Source organism: Dromaius novaehollandiae, chromosome W (assembly GCF_036370855.1).
Source record: "Dromaius novaehollandiae isolate bDroNov1 chromosome W, bDroNov1.hap1, whole genome shotgun sequence".
Taxonomy (NCBI): Eukaryota; Metazoa; Chordata; class Aves; order Casuariiformes; family Dromaiidae; genus Dromaius; species Dromaius novaehollandiae.
In genome coordinates, this window is record NC_088130.1 from 54,341,811 (window position 1) to 54,367,617 (window position 25,807).

The 25,807-nt window shown below is 37.4% G+C and overlaps 1 protein-coding gene across 1 annotated transcript; it reads left to right on the plus strand.

Annotated features, from left to right (window-relative positions):
* Window positions 1–43: 43 nt before the first annotated feature.
* On the plus strand, window positions 44–14,013 carry LOC135324229 (transmembrane protein 267-like). The gene is made up of 4 exons (XM_064500017.1): window positions 44–232; window positions 2,838–2,995; window positions 4,336–4,727; window positions 10,103–14,013. The coding sequence occupies exons 3-4, from the start codon at window positions 4,404–4,406 to the stop codon at window positions 10,436–10,438; spliced, it is 660 nt and encodes a 219-aa protein (XP_064356087.1). The 5' UTR covers window positions 44–232; window positions 2,838–2,995; window positions 4,336–4,403; the 3' UTR covers window positions 10,439–14,013.
* The last annotated feature ends 11,794 nt before the right edge of the window (window positions 14,014–25,807 follow it).

Below are 25,807 nucleotides of genomic sequence, written 5' to 3' on the forward strand. Positions count from 1 at the left end.
GCGCCAGCCCTCCCCTGGGCGGGGCGGTGCCTGGGCGCTCTCCCAGCGTGCTCGGTAGCCGCGCATGCGCACTGGCCCCACACCTGCGGGGCTGGGGGAAGCGGCGCTGCCAGCGCCGCGTGGGGCAGCGGCGGAGACAGCGGCAGCGGCGGGCTGGGGAGGAGGGATGGGGTGAAGGGGCGGGGGCGGCGGCCGCCGTCCCGTGGAGGCAGCCCCCCGGCTGGCCGGAAAGGTGGGAGCGGGACCGGGCGCGGGGCGGCGGCTGGGGGCGCGGCTCCCCGCCCTGAGGGGCCGGAGGCGGCGCCTCCCCCCCACGCGCGGCGCTGCACTCCGGCCCGGGCGGGTGTTTCCCGTTGCCCCCGTTGGTGAGGGGCCCCCGGGGTGAAGCCTTTCCGAGGTCGGGTCTTACCGTGAGGAAAGCGGAGGGGGGGGAGGCGGCGGCGTAGCGCCCTGGCGGGGCAGACGCCCGGGGTGGGGTGGGCGCGGGCTGCGCCTGTGCCGGGGCTGAGCGCGGGGAACGGGAAGGTGCTTTAAAAGTGGAGCTCGTGACCCTGACGGCGTGAGTGCCGATTTGGGAGGGAGGTGGCGGCGCGTCTGCATTTCTGGTGACCCGGGAGATAGCCGGGAGGGAGTTGTGGTGCTGTGTCGCTGGAACGAGTAACACCCTTTCCGCAGGTCATAAAAATGTGTTTGTTGCTGGACTCTGTAATCACGTGCCTTTAGCCTGCTTGTCTTTCCTTCACCCCTCTTTTTGGTTAGACAGACTGTGTTTTTAATCTTCAGTTGGATCAGCTGTTTATGATCCAAATGTTGTTGTAATTAGCGGGGCTAATACATAAGCCTTACTAATCATGCTTTTTTTTCGGTCCAGGATGACAAATGAAACTTTCCTGAACTTGATAGTACTGTAATTTGTTTAGGGTTACTACGTACTTTTGGGTATTTTTTTTAACTCTTTCTTTTTTCTCAGGTACATCTCATTACTAGTCAAAGAGAGAATTTGGATTTTGATGATTTGGGATGGCCTCTGTTTTTCAGTTGCTTTAATTTTTGGTCCCTGAAATAGTTCCATTACAAAGTTGCGGATCTTTGATTTAATGATTTTTTTCCCCCTTAATTTCATTGTGGTTTAAGTTCACAGCTTGTTCCTCAGTATGGTGTTAAGTTCTGCTGATGGCTTGCGTGCTTTAGGAAATACTTCTGTCCTCTTCATTCTCCAGCCACCTCCTTCATGCCCTCCCTCCCCAACATAATAATAAGTATTAATAATAATTAGACCCCAAAATATTTTGGTTACTAGTTCTTCAGGTTGTTTTATGCTCTGATGTGCTTTTCCAGGAGATAATGCAGTGTAGATTTGATCTTGTATCTTAAACATTAATTATATTTGACATTTTTCATATAAACTAACTTCCGCTACCAAATAATATTTTAGATTGTAGAAATGTAGGGAATCACTGTCATCTTTTGACTTTTTGCATAAAGGAGACAGTAGAATTTTACTGCGCTATTTCCTACATACGTTCATGCATCCAGTAGCTTGTCACTAAGTTGGAGCAAAAATTCTGGAGACCAGTAATATTTCTAAAAGTTAATTTTAGCCATTGGCTTTCTGTTTTGCTCTTACAGGGTAAATCGAAAGGCCTTTTAACGTCACGTATTTCCCCACACACATACTTACAGGGCTGGTATACTAAATATCTTCTTGTGTCAGTAATTTATAATGTCAGCTGAGCTTTTTTAAAAAAAATTTATGGTTTCCTCAAATGAAGTGAGATATATCAGCAAAATTGCATTTTGTGGGTATAAACAGAGATTATGCTTAATACTTTATCTATTGTAAAACTTAATGCTTTACTGTATCAGCTGTTGTGTGCATGTGTTTTATGCAAATCCAGTCTAAATATTTCTTTCAGTATATTAACTGGACTAACCACCCATGGTCTTTAGTTGTGAAGTTAGCTTTCTAAGCCTTCTCATATAGTACATCTATTTCCCAATAGTGGTTTGCTCCTTTAGAGGTTTGAAGGAGTGACAACATGTTGTGTTTTAACTGATTTTATTCCTAGACAAAGAGCATATGGAGATATTATTAGCATAGTCCCTTTTTTTCTGAAAATTATTAATTCATGTTATGTACTCTTACGGGAAGTAGTGCCTCTGTGTATGTAATACTTTTGTGTGGAACTTAACCTGTAGAATTTCTGTTCAGTATTTTGTTGTATTTGGAATTAACAGTTTGGAAAGAACAATCAAGATTTTGTTCAGCAAAGACGAAATTGATAATCCATTAATACTATGCATTGTGAGATTTATAGAAAAATCTGTGGCACTTTCTTGCACCATTTTATAAGCAGTCTGAAAAACATTATTGTTCGGACAAAAATATATGCTAAGGTTATTAATTGATTAGATGAAATTAAAAAGGATCCCTGGATGTGACTCATGTTTCATTAGCGCCGGAATCTTTAAGGCACGTGGCTACAAGGAAAAATCTGTTCAGATAAATTCTGTATATTTTGAAATGCAGTTCCTTAAAATAGAAGGCTGAAAATGCTCTTTTCTGACTTTATGCCATTGGATTTTTTATTTTTGTTTTTTCCATCTTTATCTGTGCCTTTCTGTTGTGTTAGAGTCTGACTTTTTTCTGCCTTCTACAGATCTGCTAAGCCCTAGCGGAAGTTACTTTCAGTTCAATTATATTTACTTAGGAATTCATCAGAAAGATGTTGCTTCCTTCTGTATTTTGAATATTCATTTTTCATGCATGTTTTGTAGAGAGTTTGTAAAGCTTTTGTAGTCTCTGTGCTTACTGTTGCCTCGGTTTGTTTATTTAGGTGTGGAATGAATTGGGCATGGTTTTTCCTACATTGATTGAACCGGACTGGATTCGGCAGCTGCAGAGGTACAACTCTGAGGCATAGACCACATTTCCTACTGGAATAAGTCAAGGCAACTGCAGTGGAAAAAAAAAAGATGTCTTCCTAGTCCCAGGGTAAGATTGACTCTGAATGTTCATAGGCTTTTTAAGGTTATGTTGCTGCATCAGTTCTTCCCAGACAGGAGGCTTATACAGGTTTTATACAGGTCTCAAATAAAATCTGATCTGACATGATGGTTATATTGAAGTAATACTTTTAAGGACTTAGCCATTTGTTCCTTAAAATGGAATTTATTCAAAAATATATTGTATTTTGTAAAGGTACTGTAATTATATTTCTAGTGTTTCAGGAAACCCTTTTTGCCTACATGATTATTCAGAAGAGACAGTCATGGTTAACAGACTCTAAACTTGACCTGCTTTTTCTCATCTGTATGCAAAGCCTATGTGTTATTCATGCTTTCTTCTCTCTGTTCTTAACATTTTTCAAATAAATGCTTCAATGAGTTTTTTCTATAAAAATCAATGCCTGTAGTCAAGTCTGGTGGATAATTCTACAATCAACAGGCATGTAGATAAAACAGAAGAAAGATTTAATGTATTGTGGGCTTATAATAGTTAATGACATGTTTAAAATCATAAAATACTATGTGCCAACAGTGTTAGAAATAATTCATTTTTAATGAAAATTTAAAATTCATAAAAACCTCTCTAGAATAAAATTTACCTGCTGGAACTGTTAGAAGAAAGGACATTGTGCTTATCAAGATTTAATGTACTGCACTGAAATAGGAACCTCTTGAGAAGAACCTATTTTCAGACCATCGTTTCAAAGCCTACATGCTGTCTATCTCCATGGCTTCCCAAAAAGAGAGAAGAGCATAACAATTGGACAGTCAGAATTGATCCTGTGCTTTGAAGTCTGCTTTTTGGTTACTATCTAAAGTAACGAACCTAGGGAATGTATCAATTATGAGGATTTTTATTTGGAAAATGTTTTTTAAAATTATCACAGAAATGAGTACTATATCTTTATGATCCAGGTGTTCTACAGTTTCTTGTTATGTGGGGTCCTTTTGGTTTAATTTGGGGTTTCTTTTGAGGTGTTAAGCAGTTACTTAAGGAAAGGGTAATTATTCTCAAAAAATTATTTGGAAGTAACAGTAGGGGTTGCTGCTGAGCACATACTGAGGAAAAGCATGTGTAGCTTTGCTCTGTAAGGAGTTAGTTTTGGTTACTTCTGCTTGATTGAAAGGTGTTGTCTTCAGATTTGTGTTGATCCTGAGTACTGAAGTTATTTTAGTGGTCTTGGTTTTCTTAATGCTTATTCTTCATACCGTTCTCCAGGATAAACTATGAATTGCTCAGAAAGGGATACCAGGGTGGAAATGCATACCTTTATGAAGAGTGTTTTTCTCTCAGACTTTTCTTTTTGATCTCTCTGACATTTGCAGAACAACTAACTGAAGTTACAAAGGACAATGCACAGTGTATATCCTGATGACACTTTGTGTGCAGCAGCATGGTTTTTGAAATGGCGTCTGAGACTGAAAAGGCCCATGCTCTTCTCCAAACTTTCAGCACAGCTTCAGTTATTTCTAGTCTATGTTTGGGAATATTCTGCTTCGTAGTGGACAGACTTCTGCAGTTTTCCTTCATTCAGCAAAATGACTGGCTCCGAGCCTTCTCTGATAATGCAGTGCATGGTATACTAGGAATGTGGTCCTGGGCAATAGTGATTGGACTCAGGAAGAAAAGTGACTTCACTGAAGTCACTCTGGCTGGATTCCTCTCCTCTGTCATAGACGTGGACCACTTTTTTCTTGCTGGCTCCCTGTCATTAAAGGTAAGTAAATTGATTAGTGATTGCTTATTTTCTTTGTTAATTGTTAATCGCTGTTTAGTGTATTGGTTCTTCTACCATATGCCATACAAAGAAGTTTAAACAATACTTTAATTAGATATATTTTTAAAAGATATATGGGAATTCATACTCTGTATGCAGTCTCTGTGATTATAAAATCCCAAAGAAAAATAATGAGTAGAAACCTCTAGAAAGTAGATCATCTGACTTCTATTTTGTTACTTTCAACCAGTTTTACTGAGAAGTAGCCAGCCCTAACTGTTCCCCCACCAACAAGATTTGCAGATATTTTCAGTCAGATTAAGATTGCTTCAGTGTTAGTTACTTGTGTTCGTAAATTGCGGAGCAGAAATAGCAAGCAATATATGACCTGTTCAGTCTTAATCTGAGTTTATCCTAAAATATAGTTGGTTGTAGAAGAAACTCAAGCAAGTGTCAAACTTGTTAATAAAAGGAATAAGTGAATTGGCTGTTGTTTAGGAATATCTGTGATCATCATCCTTTTGCAGAACTGCCTGTTAGGATGCATCTCCTCAATAGCATTAGTATAGCCAGATTAAGGCATTCTCTGTCAGTGGATCTCAGACTTTTTGTTTGTCCTATTCCTGCTCCCACATACACACGCTCACATTTATCCCTGTCTTCTTGCCAGCTTCAGACATTTATACCCAGCTTTTGCCTGAGCACAACAGCCTGTGTTGCATGCTCTGCAAAACATATGCACCTTCCCCAAGCTGCAGCAGTGCCAGCTCAGGCCACTCACTTTAACCCTGCCCTCCAGATCCCCTGCATCCCTCTTTGCACCTAGCTGGCTTGTGGTCTCCTGACACTCTGCTTGTTTTCACAGCTTTGCTCTGCTCAGAGACACAACACCTCCCAGTCTGATTGTGCTAGTGTTGCTAGCAAACATATACATACATGATACTTATTCTCCCTTCCCAAAAATGTACATTCCCACTTCCAGACTGACCTGCTGACCCAGGGGAAGATAAAAAGATGGCAGCCTTTGTCCAGTGAGTTGCCAGAACATACTTTGGTAGTTTGACCCTCCTGCCTTCTTTCCTCCCCTTCCCCAGTTTGCTTGGAGTAGTGTTAAACACTTCATGTGGGTGGCAGAGGAAATAATGCCCAAGAAGTGGAGGCAGGAGAGGAAGGAAGGAGATGAAGGGATAGCTGCTGTTCTGTGTATTTCTTTAATTGAAGAGGAACTATGCAAAATTCTTTATCCAATTTTTTAAATTTGGTAGGGGTGATGAATGCAAGAAGCATTATTGCTTGTGACAGAGACCTAAAAGTGAGGCTTCTGATGAGGCTACAGATACACAGTATCTGTATTTGCTGTAATTAAAAGATACTCATAATCTTTTGTTCATTTGGGAGAAGTTTTGATCTGATCCGTTTCCCCTTTATTCATCTTTGTCAGAGAAAGCATTTTTTTTCCCTTTACTGTTCTTTTTTTGTATATGGAAATACTGTAAAATTATAAAACTATAAAAAAAAAAAATTTTGGTTAATTAATGGGACCTGTAAAATATTAACATTTTAATATTGCATATAAATATAATTTTCTCCTATTTTGAAGTCAGTGAACAGTAATGAATACCTAGTTAATAAAACTATTAAAAACTATTAATTTGTTACTACATTCTTAATACTTTCTTGCACTTATTATTATGTATTTTCCTTAATCACCACCACTAGATGGCATTCTGCAACAATGTCAGTTTAGAAAGCTGAATATTGTATTTTATCGTAGGATTGTAGGAAAGAATTGGGAGGTGTTCTTTCTCCTTACTTTCTTCAGTGAGGCAAGATTAAATATACTTACACTTTCCGTGATGCAGAATGTTTGTCTAGCCTGTTCCTAGTATCCCAAACAAAGTAAATTATTGCAATATAATGAGTTAATTTGGTTTTGGGTTTTTTTTCATTTCTCAAACGGCCAAAAATTGTTATTCTGTGGTCTTTCTTCTTATTCTCTAAAGCTTCTTTGGGAGAGAGAGTTGACTGGTCTGCGCTCTCAAAAAACATTTTACAAATTAGAAATATTCTTCAGGCAGAAGAATAGTCCTTTAATAGTCTAACTTGCATAGCAAAAAAGAGAAGGCAAATTACCCAGAGAGCCTGAAGACCTTTTCATAGTTACTTGCCTACTTAACTCCTCTCACCTCAAATATGTTAACTGGGTTAATAAAGGATGTTTATTCTACATACAAATGCTATCTTTTGTGCATCTCTAAACCCTTACAGCTAAGACAATGTTAGAACTTGTAAAAACATTATGCCTTCCAGAAAGTCTCTTCTTGACTAAATAACTCCCCAAAAAGGTCAGAGGGCCTGGATTTATGTTTTCTAGACTTCTTGCTGTTTTTCTGGTCTCCTTTGGATTGACTCTTGCCTAAAAGATTTTCAAAGGGTTCTGTCCTGAACTGCATATAGTATTTTAGGTGAGGCCTTATTTGGGGCAAATAGCATACGTTAAGTTTTCTCATGCTACCTGCATACCACACTTCTGTTGGCTTTTTTGTTTGTTTGTTTGTTTTTAGAAAAAAAAGACCTATTACAGGTTTTGTGTCTCCTTGCAAGGCCATCACAGTCTAGTGTTTAGTTTGTGATCTAAGGTAATCCCCGTTTACTCTCTGCTGTATTGTAAGCCTGGCCAGTTAGACCTGATTTTTATATTTGATTTTTCTTTCTTCAGCTTAGTATGATGTGCCTCTCAGTTTTGTCTCATGATTCCAGACTCTTACATGTAGCAAGATGATTTTTAATTCTGATCTCATCTTCCGCTTGCAATTCCTGTTGCAACTGAAGTACTCTCCTGTAATTTATTACTTTGAGTTACCTTTTTATTAATTATTTGTTAGTTTACCAATCCCATTCTCCCTCTTCAGACTGTTGGCTTGAGAGTTACTGATTTAAAAGACTACAGTGTTTGTTGTTAAAGCAACATGTTACTAAGAAATTAATAATCTAATTAAGCACAGCACTATTATTAATTTATAGCATTTTTCACAATACTATAAACAATTATAAAGCTATTAGTTATTGCTCTAAAATCTGATGATGGGTTACCTTTTTGAGTAACTCTTCCTTTGGCCATAAGGCGGTATTGTCGTATGAAATCTACGAAGCCTTTGCTGCTTAGAATTTGTAGTTCCATCTATTCCAGAATTTCTACTGTATATTGTATAGATACAAGCACACAAGAATCTAGTGGGGAATTTGTCGCACTGACGACTACTAAAGGTAGTTTCCATAGTTTGCTGTTGGCACTTAAGCTCCATAGGGCAGAGGTAGAAGAACCATTTGGACTTTGCCACTGAAAGCTTCACTGCCCTTTATTTTCAAAGTGCAGAAGCAGTGACAAGTGAATAGGATATCTGCCAAAATGTATCACTGTCAAGGACAGTTCTGCAAAAATAGATTCATATGGACTTTTTAGGCTCTTGCTGACAATAAGAAAATCTGACTACCTTGTAGGCTGGGTGATAACAGTTTCACTATCACAAGATTATTCTACTTTAATCTCTGAACAATCTACTTCTATGAAAAAAATAAATAAATTCGCAAAAACTGTATCTTTGCACCAAGTCAAAAGAGTTAGTTCCATACTATGACAGTTAAAAGTTGTTGAGAAAGTGTTATCAGACTTTTCCTGGATTGTTTTTGTATTTGTGAGCTTTTTCCCCACCACCTGCTCAAGAGAGTCACAGGCAAGCATGTGGTGGGAAGCTAATAGAGCAAAGCTTTCTGCAAGATTTTTAACATAGCTGGTACCCTTATCCAAAGCCAATTATATCCCAAGGAAGCCCATAACTTCGCATGTCTGCATTTCTTGCCTAAAGTTGAGGTATCTTTCTTTACACCAGTTTCCTTACAGAGAAGGCAGGGTCCAAGCACTTGTCTAAAATACCTACAAGAACTTGAAGCTATTCCTGGGTTCCGCAATTGCAGGTGCAATAGTAGCTGAATCCTGCAACAGTTAACACAGATGTGCATTGACAGACTGCTGGGTTGTGTCCTGTAGTGATGCTCTGCTTCTAGTCTGGTGCCTGTTACTGTCTTTCCAAACATTCACCGGTATTTAAATTGAGCCAGTTAATATTGCATCGGCAAATTGTGATTATGCTCATGGAGCAGAAGTTACTGTGGATTAGTCTGATGAATCTCTGGAAGGTCATGAAGAAAACCATGTTAAATGAGCAAAAAATTAATGAGCATAATCGATATTTCAAGTTGTAGACTTCAGGAGAGCCAGAAGGCAGGAAGAGAAGATTGAAGGGTTACCATTGAAGCATCTTTGCTGCTGAATTACAAGGTCATGCTATTGAACTGGTTAATGTTAGTTACTAGGCATTGGTAACCAGAGTTTGCTGAGGGGCTTACCCCACTTTGACTGTTAATCATGCTTCTCATTTCTCACCTCTATAGATCTTTTAGTAATGTGCCGTTATTGCTCCTGTTCTTACAGAAACAAAAGTCTGAGTTGCAAAACATTAATTTTTTACTATCTTTTGAGTTTGTGGAGATAGTTCTAGCTGTAATAAGTACATCCAGAATATTTTCTCAAGTATGTATGTTTAATAATTATCACTTCTTTGAAAGGCTGAATTCAATCTGTTTGTAATGAAGACTTGCTAGCTAGACATTCACCTTAATTAAAATCAAATGTCAGGCTTTAATTGAAGGAATATTAACAAGTTGTTAATATCAGAACCCCCAACCACAAGTTATTCAAGTGTTGGCTTTTGAACATGTCTTGTCCATGTCAATAAAGAATACTTTGCCAAGGCAATCAAAATTTATGTAAATTTCATCATATTTTTAGTATGGTATTAGACATTACTGCTTTGTATTAGATATTGGTGAAATAGTATATCACAGATGGTAAGTAATATAATATACAATGTCTTTTTGAACATAAATGTCAATAAAGCATATTGAACATTTCAGATGTATGGTTTTCTCTTTAAATTGTCTTGAAATGATACATAGTTGGTGCAGTATACTATATAGGTTCATGTATACCATGTGACTAAATGCCAAATAGCATACTTCATCCCTCTCTTCCCTCTTTTACTATTAGTATTGCTTAGTAGGATTCATGATTCATATCATATGCTAGAAAGAGCCTGTCTCACCACCCACAGCTCTGCTGCTGATAAGGCAGCACACAGCTCTCATACTTTGAATATTCGTATTGTTGATTTTGATCAACTAAAGTGGAAAGGAAAAATACCTTTTTCTTTGCACTTCCATTCAGCCACTTGATAATAAACCTCTAAACATCCATGAAGCATTTTTTTTCTTGTCATGATTGTAGCCATTGCCAATTATATTTTTCTTTTCTGCAGGCTGCTCTGACTCTTCCACAAAGACCACTTCTTCATTGTTCTACTGTGATTCCTGTTGTGGCTCTGACATTAAAGTTTATTATGCACCTTTTCAGGCTTAAGGACTCATGGTGCTTTCTTCCCTGGATGTTGTTCATATCCTGGACTTCTCATCATGTCCGTGATGGGATTCGTCATGGCCTCTGGGTTTGCCCACTTGGAAAAACTCCACCTTTGCCATATTGGCTGTATGTGGCAATTACAGCATCTTTACCTCATCTATGTTCCTTTATTATGTACTTAACAGGCACTAGAGAATTAATGTCTATAAAACACGGAATCCACATTGATGTATAAGGAAGATAGATCTTAGAAACTGTTTGTATTAAAACGTAAGCTATTTGTTTATCACTGGAAAGGCTTCCTTATGTTTGCAACGATTTCTGAGAGAGACATTCTAAGCTTATGGAGCTAGTTACAGCTCCAGTACAAGTTCCTTGTGGTCATAGAAACACATTCATGAATGGTAATAATGTCGTATCTACGCTTTCCCCTTGTAAACCTGTGGTCTTCCATTATAGTTCCTGTATAGCTAGCTGATTTATGAAGTACTCAATTGCTCTGTGGTAATTAAATTTCTTAAATTGTATTCTTACTATCACGGTGCTGTTCATCTGATCACCATTCACTCTGGATTTGTGTCCTGCCTTTAAATAACACACTTCATCCCTGTAACTAGATAGCATTTGTATAGCACTTGGAAAATGTAAAGTACTGTATAAATGCTAAGGATTAGTCAGAATTTATTAGTGTATGTCACTTCTGAGAATCATCTGTTAGACTTTTTAGTAACTTACTGGTTTTCATGCTGGACTCCTGTATTTAACTATTTTTAAAAATGGTGTTTGTATTTCACAATGTATAACTGCATATTTGTACCCGTTTGAACACTGACAGCTATAATACAGTGTTTTTATTGAATTCTGTTCCTCCATAGTTGCTTGATACTCAATTTACAGACTACTGTTAGCTATTACTTATGGTTAGAAAGGAGAAAACAGTTTGATTACAGTACTATGGGTGTTGACCAATGTGTTTAAAAATATACTGATTATGAATTTTATTTAATTTGGAACTAAGGAATTTTAGTTTAAATATTTAAAGGATAATGTGTAAAGGCAAACTTGTATTACAGTAAAATACAAGCTTTAGGGAAGATTCAGTAAGATGCAAGAAAATTAAAATTGCTCAAAATATGACATTGCTTTAGGGCTTTCCTACCGTATTCATCTTATATGCAGTATTTTCCATTAAGTGCAATATTGTCCTTATTACTGCAATACAAAATGCATTGTTATTATAGTGAGATAGAAATTCCCTTAAAAATATGATTGTGTTGCAGCTTCATAAAATAGTAGCAATTTGCTACAGTTTTATGAAAGTTCCTCAGAAAAAGTCTCAAAGTAAAATGTCAGCTCTTGTCTAGTTGACAGTGTGCGAGCTGAGAAGTGTCTATAATAGCTGTTTTATTAATCTTTTTATTCATTGAACTCCATTGCCCCATTAAGGTCATGGGACCATGTGATGATTAGCTGACAGAAATGGAGTATTTTTATAGAGGAGCATATATAATCTTAGTGTAAAAATTAGGTGACGCTTTCACATTTAGCATTACTTAAGTTATAGTATATTTATATTAGTCTAAAGTACAAAAAATTTACAAAAAAGGTTAGCTGTGATGGCTGGCTTAATAGGTACTGCAGACCTTCCTCTACAGCTGCAAAGTACTGAAGGCCTCTGGAGCCCACTAAGTTGTTTACACAAGGTGTTGCACTACTTAAAAATGTGCCTTCCCTAAAAAAGAATGGCCTCTGCCCTACTTGTTTTTCATCTATAACTCCATGCTTACAGAAACTTTTCTGACAGTACAATGGGCCGTTTATTCTAAAATGAATAAATGTTTGGTTTTTTTCTTGAAAATTGGGGAAGCAGAGCATTTCTTAAAGAATTGTTCTTACACAGTGGTTCTTTTTTCTTTTTTACAGCATGGAAAAGTTTCCATAAACAACATCACAAATGCCTTGCTTTAGCACCCTCGAATTGGAACTGGATATCTGTATTTTGTCCAAAAGCATGATGGATTAATAGGGGAGGAGTGTTGCTTGCTCATTTATTTTTAACATGTATTTTAAAGTACAGGCTACCAAATGCCAGTAAAGAATATCTTTTGGGAAGAAGTGAACACTTAAATCCAAGCAGAAAATTTCCTGTATTCTTGTTTTATGGCAAAATATTTTTATAGTTTTGTGCTATATCCAGATTTGTAGCAGAGTGAAACATATATAGGAACTAAGTGGGAAGTTGCAATTTCTTACTTTTAGGTTGTAGTTGTAGCAATTTTATGGTAACTGTATCTCCACCAATGGTCCTTAAGAGCCGTACTGTACTGTAAGACGCTTGATTCTCTGCTGAAATGATTTATTGTTGTAGCTATGTTTAAAGATCAGCTAGTAGGGGACATCTACAGTAATTTAAAAATACATATTTTCAATTTCTATATTTCTAGAGTCTTTTTGCAAAAATTTCCAGCTATATTTCAAGCTACTGTTCTTTCTGGTTATGTTCTTATACCACTTCTACCACTGCAGTGGACGAACATGTAATAGAAACGTATTAAGGAAAGTAGCAAACGTTTGGCATGTGACTCATTTCCCTCCCCCTCTCAACACCTGCTTCTCCTTCACTGAGGTCCGCATATCTTTATATGTGTGCCGCTATCTGTTGCATTAGCAAAAACAGGTCGAGTAAGCGCTCCTTGGACTTAGAACAGGAAGTCGCAACGCTTTGAAAGGATCTTCGGTTTTGCGGTACTGAGAAAGGTGTGCATGAGATAACAGATAAATCTGAGATAGGCAGGCTTTGCACAGGAGACCAGGCATGTCAGTCTCTCTCCTCATGCGGACATTTAGGTGACATTATTTCCATTGACAGCTTTTTAAGCTTTTTTTGACAGCTTTTTTTTTTTTTTTTTTTTTTTTTTTTTTTTTTAAGTGTCATGCTGCGTGTGATGCTGTAATTTGTAGGTAGCAAAACTAGAGAACAAAGGAGAAGTTAAGTTGTAGGCTGAAACAAACATTTAGAAGTCACTTAGGAGATACAATTCCCTGCTACAAATGAATTTCCTAAAAATTACATACCACTATTTCATGTACATATCAACTGCATTGATTGATCCAACTGTGTTGATACCTGGCACTTTTATAGCAAAACTGTGGCAAAAAATCCCCCCAAAAGTATCTGAATGAGTTTGTGCTTTATTGCATGTATTACAGTAAAGAGTAAATGTGAAGTACAAAAAGCATGTGAATTACACAAAAAAGATTGTTAATACACTCAAGCTAATAATTTCATGTATAATGTGAAATACTTACTGCCAAAACATTACTGTTATTTCAGTGGTTCACTTACTTTGTTAATCTAAACTACTTCCATATATTTTCCAATTGTACTTTTAAAGTTGAAGAAAGTGTGGTTTTTTTGAACTATGTTATTTTTAGAACTGTATTGCTTTTTTTTCCTGTCTCAATGAATTGCTGCCATAAAAAATAGATACTAATAATTGCCAAATTAAAAGAAAAAAGATTGAATGTTTCTTCTTCCCAGTTCTCCAGAAACAAGATGAAAAATCTTCTAATTCCTAGAGGCCTTAATAGAAAAAGTGAACACATTTCCTATTAGTTTGTAATTGACTTTAAAATGTAATCCATGTTTTCCTATGAGTACTGGTACCATTTTTTGCTATAGTGAAGTATATAATATTAATGATCATGTACCTTTAATTGGTTATTGATAAGTGAGTTATCCATAATTGATGTCATGCTCCAAAGAAAATGTTGGTGAGTTTGAATTAAACTGAAATAATTATACTTTCAGCTACCAGGCCACTAGTATTGGCTTATTATTGGAAGGACATTTCTTTTGCTAGTGGAAATGAAGTACCACAAAAACATGGAGAGAGGGAAGGGGTTCAGATTCATTCTAAAGGAAATGTTAGTACATAGTTAATAATTTTGAACATGTATGGTCTTACTCCATCAGCTAATGTCAGAATGAAACTAAATGAAACAAAATGCATCAAGAGTACATTTCCATTTAAGTAATTAAGCAAACCTGAATTCTCAATTATGCAAATGTATTCATGGCAGAAAAAAATAGTTATTTTTAAGTGTTACATAGCAGAGGAGTTGACTAAATGGTAATTTGGTTCTACAAGTTAGATTTTGTTTTCATGTTACAGACAACCTTGCATTGAAACAAAGGAAGTGCTGTTAGCTTAAAGTACCCTTTGCATTCATTACGAAAAAGGTAGTAACACTTTTCCTCAAAATACTAAATTGTATCTGTCATTTTTTCCTTAAAATTTCCCAAATTTTACATTATTTAATTGGATCACAAATTCGAATGTTGTATAACTGTTTTATGTTACTTATGACAAACCTGACATTAAAGATAAATAGTACTTGTATTTACATACATCACACACAGGGTTCCTTTTTTATGCTTATATAATTGCTGTTTGCTACATCTATTTTCTTCATGTAATTTAGTATTGAATTTTCATGGAGGAAGGAGGAGTGTTTGTGTAACTGAATAGGAAACCCAGCTATGCTACTTTTTAATTCTGCAACAAAGTTTTAGCGCAAGGTTAAGGAAGTCTTCAGAATATTGAAGGTTAATTAAAAGTGACCCTGTATACCCTTGATAGAAGTTTTAAATAGATTTCTAGGCAGTTAGTAAAACCAAATTTGTTTAACCAAAACTGGTTTATGTGTGAAAATGGGCAAAGGGGTGGTATACAGCATCTGTTGAAAGAGTAATTCACTGAGTCAGACTATATGCTATGTTGCCATATCCACCACAGAAACAGTTTTTGTGTCCAGGGAATGCTATTCATGTCCCTTGAGCCTTCCTTGTGTTCTCAAGTAAATTATTAATTCAGTTTTACTGGAGTGGTTTGATCTTAGTAGTTTTTCCCCTTTAAATTTGCTTGACATTCAGTGAGGGTTCCTGGACTGGTGTGTGGTCTTTAGCTCTGTGTGCTGTCCACCCATTCACAAGAGTTTTTGCAGATGAGCCAGAGAAACAAACCACAGTAGCTGTGAGCACAAGAGCTGTGATAAAGAGGTAAAGCCTAAGGTAGTAGACATAACAATGGTATGAGGTATTTACAACTTTTACCACGTTAAGGCTTATTCTCTCATTTATTTTAGCACATTGTTCATTCCTATTTGGACACTTCAAAAGTTTATAGAACATAATGCTACTAGTTTCAATTTAATAATCCTACTAGTTTCAATTTAACAATTGAATTTAAGTTGCTGATAGTTAAACAAAACCAGAATTATAAGCCTGGTCAGAAATAAGCTGTTCTGCGTATTGTTGCTAGCACAACCAGCATAGCCAGCTTTTAAGTTAGAATCAGTAAAACAGTTTGGATTAAAAGAAAATGCATGCACTGTAAAGCTGTAAGTGAGGAAAAGAAATGCAGAACAGATTTGATTATCTAGCTCAAATGCACAGTAACTTGAGTTTGCACTTATAGGCAGAAATGGATTTAAGTAGATCTTATTATGGCTGATGCTGTCAAGATCTTTAAAATGCCAGCTCTCAGAATTTTGATCTAAACTTTTAATGAAGTATAGCTAGATGGCAGCTGACTAAAATAGGAGCTTAAGTAGTTCAGATGTAGATACATAAACTACAGAGGGATCAATCCTACACTCCCCTTCAGATATCTTGTAATTCTTTTCCAGTGCTTGCAAAAAGTAGTAATTGGTTTGAGGAGGGTTTTGAAGGATGAGTGGGTACTTGTTTGGTCAGTTATGTTTAATGCTTTCCAAGTTTTCATACCTAGTTGAAAAAAGTAAAGCATAGTTGTGTGAGGAAGCTTAAAGGGTAGTTGCAATTGGAATCCCATGAGGCTTCTTTTGTATTGCCTTCATTCCAAGTGTGAATATGATTTACGGGTAGGGCAAACCTCTGAAGGGAAATGGCATGATTGGAATGATAGATCAAAACCAGGTTGTCAACAGCTGCCTGTATCATGGATTGAAGTGAGGGAGGGCAGAATGCATAGCATGAGGTGGGGTGGCTGTGGAGGAGACGATCAGAGTAACCAAAACAGATAATAAAGGCATGAGAAGTGGGGTACCTGCTTGAAGAAGGGAACAGTGCTAAGTTTTACTGAGGAAGCATAATGCACCTTGGCTTGGCTTTGCAAGAAACTGAAAGGAACTGAATATGGATCTCAAGCTTAACACCAGTTGTCTAGGAAGATGGGAGGACAGTCAGCAGTGAGAATGGAAGAAGAGGATAAAGGCAAGAGAATTATTTTGTTTGTGACTTGAATAGCAAAACAGCGGTGGGAAGAAATTGGATAAACATCTAAAATCTGGATTTGGGTAAAGGAGAGAGGAAGAACATAAGGTAGATCTGTAGTGTATTGGCATTAACCCAGAAGATGCTTGTGCTACTCTGACTAATTCTAAGGTAAAGATTTATTGTATACAGGACTTAAAAACTATCTGATGTGTTATGATTTGCTAAGGTGAAACTGTATGGATCGCGTCATTCTTCACCTTTTTTATAGATTATTTTATTGAGACATTGCAGAATGTGTTTGTCCTGAATGGAGAAGGTTGTTTTATTCCCAGAAACTGAGGGAGAGAAGGCAGCATTATTTTACTGGCAGAGCAAAATTGATGTTCTCCTACAGGCAAGTGCAGTAAACTTCCTGCAAGCAGTAACTATTAGTGATAATTTTCTGTTATAACGTGCTTCTTTTGCAAGGATTTTTACCAAATATGAAGAAGGATTATGAAGTTAGTGCTTTTGTCTGAGTACGTATTCAGTAAATCAGTTTTTCTATACAAGTTTGTTCAGTCCTTAAAGACCACCCAATATTCTTGAAAATGAGAGCTGAGAGCTCCAGTTTGCTGGGATTTGCATCATCCATAGTGCTGTGTGAATTCCTCAGGTCCTGGAAGCTATTCTTGTCATCCTGTCCAACAATCTTTTACTTCTTTTAAGTCATGAAGAACTTGAGGCCAAAGACTGCCAAACTGCAGTTTATTATTTACATGTACGATACAAATCCTGTCCACTAAGGCCTAGAGTAAGACCAGTAGCAAAATTCAGAAACAAAAGCTAGATATAGTTAGTATATAGTTAGGAAGTAGAGAAAAGAAAACTTTGGCACACACTATATAAATGATTAATTGTCAAGAAACATCTCAACAGTGACAAAAGCTTAATGCTGTTCACTTGATGTTTTAGTCTTTACAAAAACAGTGAGACAAAACCAAAATATTGACTTCTATCTTCACTTGTGGTATAGTATTTTAAATAAACTTATCTGGCTTTTTAAGTTTGCTGGTCTATCTAGAAAACACCTATGCTTTCTCATGGTTTTCTGAAGAGTAATACACACTATTTTCTGATACTCCTTATCAGACACTTCAGTTTCACATGGAGTTTTTGCTTTTAGTGGCTACATAACTATTAGGGCTCATGGGAAAATCCTCCAGATAAAATCTATGATTTCTTGTTAGAAATTGAATATAAAAATATTTCAGCTGAAAGTAAAGGTATTTCCATCTGAAAGTGCTTCTGAGAGTCCTTCATAGGAGTTGTAGTGTGGGAACTTCAGGCTCCCATGTTTATTGAACGGGATTGTAGATCAGGCTATACTTCCTATCACTTGTCATGATTTCCTGTTATTGGAGAAGGAAACCATCTCTTCAGGGAATATTTTGTCCAGCAGATAGTTTGACCTGGAGGGAAACATGGAGAAGTGAAACAACGGAATGCAGTTCTCATGAGGCACTTCAGCATCACTTCTAGACAGGCACATTTCAGTGCAGGGATGATCAGCTTTTTTAAATGAATTGTAACTTTTTTAATGCAAACAAACATTTATTGTAAAGTTAGACTTTTTTTTCTCAACAGTCCAAAACCAGAAACATCTCTTTAAAAGTTTTAACAATTTCAGTTATTATCCTTGTATTTATTATGGCTGAAATTTTCAATGCTGTCTTTGCTTCAGTTTACCTTTCTTTCAAAAATTTAATTTGCTAAGGTTATTTTTCTTGTAAGAAAAATGTCTTCCTTACACTTTTTAAATAGCTTCAGTGTGTGGAGACCTGGACTAGGACTATGAAATTCCTTAAAAGATTGCTCCTTTTTTTTTCCCCCATGAGAGTTGACTCAGTTCTTTCCATTTATAAGACTTAGAAGATGCTCTACTTGTATAACCTGTAGTGGAGCTTGTACAGTGCACTGTCAGTCTCTCTTAGTGACAATATAAAGCAGTTCATCACTTGTGATTATTGTGCTAAATATTTACCAAAGCAGTTAAAAGCCTCTGATATTATTCTGTGATGCTGTCATGGAGTTGTGGGTTGTACTTGCTGCTGCCATCTGAACACTTAGTGCAAAGGAGGGAGAGTGTTAAGGAGAACTGTGATTTCAGTATGTGCTGTGCAGGGTTCCATACTTCTGCAGTTCCTCTGTGTGTTAAAACCTGCTTCTCTTAACAGTAAATCCTGAGTTTCAACTAAGCAGTGTTTTCCTGTGATTTTTTTGCCACTGAAAGTCATGCTGAATGGTCAAATTCTATAAAAGCTCATTTCAGATAGGAAAAACAGTTTGGCTGTGACTAAATTTACAAAAAAAGTATATTCTTCCTGTCCATTTCAAAGGGATAATGTTAGCATGTTTCTTTGTTTCTCTGTTGTCTGCATTTACTGTGTAAGAAATGCAGTATCTCCTTAATCATCAAGAGTGTGAGTGTTTTTCCTGTTTTATAGTGAACAGATGCAAAGGCTTGAAAAAAAGATGAGTACAGCTTTTTCTTTTTTGCCATTGGCACGTGTTTACAAATATTCTCCCACTGTGGTCACAAAGAGTATTTAGTTAAAGATGGAAAATGGCTCAGACTAGGCATACACCGAGCATTTCATCAGAGTAGGTTTAAACTGCTTATGCAATAGACTGTAAGTGCATCTTCCCTGGAAAGAAGTAAGTGATATAAAATAGAGTGTTGGAAAATGACATGTGAAAGACAAGAGTTGTTGCTCTGATTTTTACTTCATCCAGTTTTTCTACCTCCCTGCCTTGCTGAGAGACTGGCCTTTTAATGCGTTTGTTTGCATTGCCACACAGTATGCACATACTCTGCACTTGCAAGGAAGAAAACAGGTTTCCAGGGCACAGGTGAAGATGAATTACATGGTTATAAAAACACTATGTGAAAGCTCTGTTACTGAGTTGCTGGATGACACATGATGCTACTGCAAGGTAAATCAGGGCAAAGAGTGTTTCTGAAAAAGAGTAGTATTGACTGAAGGTAGAGAACAGGTCATTTCTGGTGCTGGTGATACTTCTTCATGTCAGGAAATCATTGCAGTTTCCCTCACAGGAGTTACTTTATTAATGGAGATAAAAGCTTTAGTTTTCAGTTCAGCTTCCAGCTGGTTTGGCATACTGACATAATTACAGTCTGCAGAGGTAACAAACAGATTTTCTTTCTGCAACAAGAAAAACTGCTGCTACAATTTTCTATGTTTGTACTGTATCTAGGCTTGAAAAAAATGTGGCACAATATTCTGTAGTAAAAACATGTTTGAAAACACTCTCCCATCATGTTCACAAAGGGTATTTGTTATTTCTACTTATTTTCCTTCTCAAAATAACCCATACTTGCTGACCTTTAGGAATAATTGAAAAGTCTACTCAATAGAGAAGGAGGGGACTTGCAGAGGTACATAAAAGAGAGAATGCTTTACCAGGCTGCTTATTTATTGTCATATTTGGTTGGCTTTTTGTGAAGCATGAGAACTGTAAGGTTTATTTTATTATTCAGAGCACCCAGACCTTCCAGAGCAAGTAACTTCTTGGCTTTCAAAATCAAAGCAGTTGAACAGAGGTGTCCTGTGTTATGAATAAAATATATTTGAATTCTATCAAATGTCACATCCCTTCATAATTTATCAAAGGAAAACTTCTTAACTGACACCTGATTTTTTACTCTAGTATTCCTGTCTCAATGAGTCACCTGGTGGTAGCATTTAGCACAGCTACTCTTATCTTCAAAGTGCTTTATAAGCATCAGCTAATCTCACTAGGTCCCTAATTAGTAAAGAAAGAAAGAAAGAAAAGGTTTATTCTCCTCTATGCACAAATGGGGAAGCTAGGCCAGATAAGTATGTGCAAAGATAAGTGCTTCAAAGCTGAAGAAGTAGAGCTGACTGGGGAATGTTAGGATGAAACATAGTTTTTCAAGAAAAAGCCAGTTCTACAGAGGAGCTCATTTCAAACTCTGTAATTCCTAGCTCTGAGTTTCATGGTTAAATGATCTATCAGTGAGGTCTAGCTGACCTCAAATGATGAAACAGCTTGGTTTTAAAACTACAGAAGGACAGCAGGTTACTGCAGACAATTTCCAATACCAGGAAATAGGCTTTAGAATGGTGAAGAACTATGATATTTAATTCACTTGCCAAAGTAAATCTCCTTCCTGCACCTGTTTAGTCAGCAAATACAAATGTGCAAGATTGTTGTTCCAAGTATTTTATGTGCTGGAAACCATTATGGCAGGTACTGCATGTAACATCTTCTGGAGAATACAAAACCGCCTCTGGAAAAGACAGTCAGTACCTAATGAAAAGCTTTCTTGTTTTTCTTATTCAATTTTTATTAGAACCCCAAAACTGGATCCCTGAGAGAACGGACAGGTCAGAGTGCCCCATCTTTGACTGCCAATATACAGTAAGTGGTATCTCAGTGTAGATAAGATGAAGCAAAAGGGATTACTTACTTGCCTAATTTTAAGCGGTTATCGTAACATTAAAGAGATTTGAGTGCAGGTATGTTCCTGTATGTTTTCCTGGATCAAATTATGCTCTCAAGTACATCTGCGCAGCCTTAATCCATTAGCCAAGAGAAGAGTTTGATTCACCATGCAAGTTTAACAGAATAGCCTTTATTGCAGATGAGAAGTATTTGGCAATCACCTTATTTTCAATGGTTTTCTAAAGAAAAACAGTCCTAATCCATCAAGCAAAGCTCTTTGCGGCATAGGTCAGTGAGAATTGCAGAAGCAGACATATTATTAACGATCTCCTCATTAGTAGTTATTTTTGTTTTGGGCAGTGCAGAAGGGTCTCAGTCACTCATTATGTTAGCTATTGTATAACAATAAGTCTGTCCAAGTAGTCTTACAACCTAAATAATCTGTTTTATATGTTACATTGTAGGTAACTTTTAACTGTAAAAATATAAATGAAAATAGAAGGGGTGATTCTGGTCTTGCTTAGCTTGAAGTAACAGACTAGCAAATTAGAAAAAATGCTGGCATTTCCCATGCCTCTTGAACTTACGAAACTCATGCATCTGGTTTTCCAGAAGGAAAGCTGCCAAAAATAGCCCTATGTATTTTTTTTCCTTAAATTCTCACCAAAAAAAATTTCTTAAGTAGATTTTCCAGAGATGGTGACATGTAGAATTCATGATGGTGGAGAATTTGGAGGACCAATGCCAACTCATGCATCATTTTACTGTTAAAATTTTAATATGGATGCCTCCTGGTCATGTTGATAAAGTATTATATTTTTCAAAAGTAGTAGATAGATATACTTCCTGCAACTTATGAGTACAAATTACAACATAAACTCAGCTGCAATCCTACCTACAGTGTTTCTTCATAACATATAACTGAGATTTATACTGAAGTCCTTTTGTGCCCTTCTGGGAAAAAGAAATTAAGAAATCCAAAAGGAATGGGGAAGAAGCTGTTTTGGATCAATGCTCCTTGCATGGTGAGTTTTCCCATTAGCGCCAAGCTGCTTGGCAGCCGTTGAATCAGGAAGTACATGGATAGAAAATTCATGCAGGTGAAAACCCACGACTCTGTTTTGCATTCTGGAGCCCTGCCATGACCAAGGGTCCAGAAAGACCTTTCAGATAGGAGAGATCCTTAATTAGAGCAACCCTGTTATTTCTTAGTAGGCCCAGGATACAAAAACACTAAAAGAAGTCTTAAAGCTCTTTTTCTTCTTCCCCAGCTTCCATACTTATGCTGAGCATAAATAAAATGTGAATTCAACTATGTTAACGAATAACCAAGTGTACTGTGCAAGACTAAAGAGTATGTCACAACACCAGAGGAAAGGGCTGTTGAGAAAGGACTGTTAGCTGGCAGCTGCGAGATCATGTGAGGTAGTGTAAAAAGCCTTGGTGCTAACTAAATAATGCAAATGTAACATGTGGACATGCTGGTTTGTAAGACAAAACGTAATTTCCTGGTATAAACAAGGGCCGCCAGAGTTCAAAGATCAGGGTTAGTAGTGACTTCACACACCCCTGTAACGGTCAGTCAATCTGGGGCACCAAAAAAGGGGAATCGCATTTGTTCCCTGTAAAATTGGTACAAGCCTGTCGATCGTCATGCTTTGATGTAATGTATTGCATGTATTCCACACAGCTTTGTGTTAGTATAACCTTGTGTAGCGGTTATGTTTGCATTTGTCTCTGCGTAAGTCTTTTGTCACCGTAAACATGTTTGCAGCCGAAGCTTAAGACCAGAAGCCAGAACATTTGTGTCTCTTTATGTTGGTAGAGAAGGGTACCAACCTTTTTTGTTTAACTCAATTTTAGTTCATTTTTGTTAGTTTCCACTGAACATTTCTTACTTATTATTATCCCTCTACTACAACGCTGCTTTTAAAAAGGTAGGGAAATCAATGCAATATGTTTGGAAAGCCAGCTTCAGGCTCTTTTGGAATAAGCAGATTAGAAACATAAGAAGGACCATACTGAACCAGACCACTTATCTGTGTAGTCAGATATTAGCTCTGTAGGGCATGCACTTTCACTATATATTTGTGAGTAGACCTTCTCTCCTTCCCCCAGTTTGCATTTAGGAATCAAAAAAAGCAGACTCACTTCTTCATCCAAAAAGACGTAGGATTAAAAAAAAAAAAAATCAGGAGAACCTGTTTTTTGACGCTCGGCTTTGTCATGAGAAATCTTTTGGGAGGCAGGATTGGGAAGAGGTTGTGTGGACAACTTATATAAAATTCAAATTTTTGACATATTTTGTCTGAGAGAATGACTAAGCTATGTTGCTGAGGAAAAATGTTTTAAATAATAAGAAAGTCTACAAAATTAAAGATCTTTGCTGTATTAAGAAATACAAATTCCAGAATTCTTATTTCCCACTTGTCTATCTCAGTGGCAGGTTCTCTCCTGAATAAAGTTGCTAGCCAGCCATGGAAAATATCCCCCATTCTTTCTTTTCAGGGCCTTCTGGTCCTCTCAGCACATGTCGCAATCCTTTAAATTATGACTGATTTTTGAAGAGTGGGGACTGAGAAAGGAAGTGCTGCAGCTCCTAGAACAAGACATGTTCCTTCCCCTAGCTTCTTACAGTGATTTCATGACTTCTGAACGGCTTACTCCCCCACCCCCCTTTTTTCTTTTTAACCTGGGAGATTCATAATGTCTTCAGTTTTTAATTTAATTTAATTTCATTTCATCAGTGCTTATTTCCTCAGTGAATAAGGTCATTTTTCTAAACCCGCTTAATAGTATGTCAGTTTTTAAATGTCATAGTGGAGATATGGAAAGAGTTTTCATTTGGCTAACCCAAATTATGGGAGCACCACATTGGCAGCCAAGCTTTCCATTTTGCCAGCACTGATATATTCTTTGAAAGACTTGAAGAAAATTCTGGAGATGAATCCTGGGGCTCTGCTGGCAGGTGACTTCCCAGCATGATTCAGCAACTGCAACACAGTGCTAATGTAGCAGTCTATCAAACTGGTATTCCTTGCTTCTTCAGTAAGTGAATTTTTGGATGCCCCATTCTCCAGCATGCAGTATTTTCATGTCCGTGTTCACTTCTTGCCTTCATAGAGGCAAGGAATCACAGAAATTTATTAGCCTCCATTCTCCTTTCAATCCTCATTTCCACCGTACCAGGGAGATTTCTATTTCCCTTCTCTTTTGAATCCCAGTCAGATTGTGATGCCTGTTCATGTCTGTGGTGCAGCATCCTCTGCTCCTCCTGTGATCTGAAAAGTGTTTTTTCTGCAAGGGAGGCGATACAGAAGAATGAACCCTTTTGTTGTGTAATGAACCCTTTTGTTGTGTATTGCTGGTAATGATTGTCTCTGTGCTGTTTCCGTTGGTGACAATAGCTAATGCTACAGTAAGAGCTAAAATCCAGCGAAGGCCTCTCCAGGTAAAATGTCTGGCACTTAAATAGTGTATGAGGTTGAGTCAGCTGCTTAAGAATAGAATTCAAAATACCCATGAAGAAAAATGTATGGAAATAGGCAATAGAAAATACTAGGTATTTCTCTGCAACTTTGGCACTGCAGTGAGTGCTGGCACCTTTGTCGGCTTGGAGCGTAGTCTGTAATCTCCTCTTCAGGGCAAAAGCCTGCATGCTTGCAAAGAACTGAACTTTCATCTTATTATGTAACAGTTTAGCTGTCAGAGTGCCCACTCTGTGAGTGGGAAATCCATGTCCAAACCCTAACGCTAAGTGCCAAGCAACAGCACGGGGTAGGATGAGCATCCTCAGCTTCTCCTGGTAATGCTACGATACTGTGCAGCAGAGTGTGCGAGAGTCATGAGTCCAGTGAGCAAAGGAAGAGCTTGACAGTGCAATCTATTTGTGGGGACATTCACCTGAAGGGAGGGAAATTTGGCACTCCAGTCCCTCTTCTAGGTTCTTCTCTTCTTTTAGGTATTGATAAAATGTAATGCTGAATGTAAAATATACCTGCTTGAGTCTCTAGCTAACTGACTGGGGAACTTTCCTGAGAGGTGGGGTGTATTTGTACCCCTCAGTCTCAGGCAGAAGACTGAATTTGGCTGACTTGCTTCTTAGGAAGTGCCTTAATTATTTAAAATGTTCACAGCTCAAGCTTCTCTCCTGAACTCATTTATGAAAGAAAATATCCACAGATTAATTTCTGGCATGCAGAAGGCTGAATGACAGTTAGGCAGTTATTAAAATCTGAGAATGTAAGTAAGGGAAGCACGGACTCAGCCTATGCAGTCTAAATTAGGGGATATTTGAAGAGATCACAATTTGGAATTTTGGCACACACACAAGCAATTGGAGACATTTCTGGAAAGTCCAAAATATAATTTTAAATTGTATTCTCTGTCCACTTATGATTTAAGCCATTCTAGGGAAAATTAGGAGAACAATAAGTTGATTTTTATGAGTCTTAACAGAGTAATAGGAAGTACTGAAGTAACAGTGAAACTTATTTTATCTGTCAGTACATCAGGAGCCTTCTTGCTCAAACTTAAATCTTGCTGGAGTCAGCAATGATCCAAAGTTGTTTTAATATGACTTATCCTGATTTGACAAATTGAGTTTGTGGTCTTAGTTTTCTTCAGTAATTAGCACTTCTGTTGGAAGTTCAGGTCCACGGACTGAAAAGCTGTAAAGACTCAGTTTTCTCTTGTGGGTCCCACAGAATCTTTTGGGTTTGAGTTCAAGTATATTGGCTGAGCAGAAGCCTCTGCTGCTGTTCCCCACTCCACACCTCTCACAGCAAAGGAGGTTTGTCGCAGGGTAAGGAGGGAGTAAAAGGAGGACAGTCTATCCTCGCCTTTTTTTGAGAAACTGGAGAAAGCCATGTGACG

Excerpts from the sequence above, each read along its gene's own strand:
- LOC135324229 (XM_064500017.1), top strand. The coding sequence starts at position 4,404 with ATGGTTTTTGAAATGGCGTCTGAGACTGAAAAGGCCCATGCTCTTCTC. Across the intron at positions 4,728-10,102 it reads CTGGCTCCCTGTCATTAAAG|GCTGCTCTGACTCTTCCACA; the intron begins GTAAGTAAATTG and ends TCTTTTCTGCAG.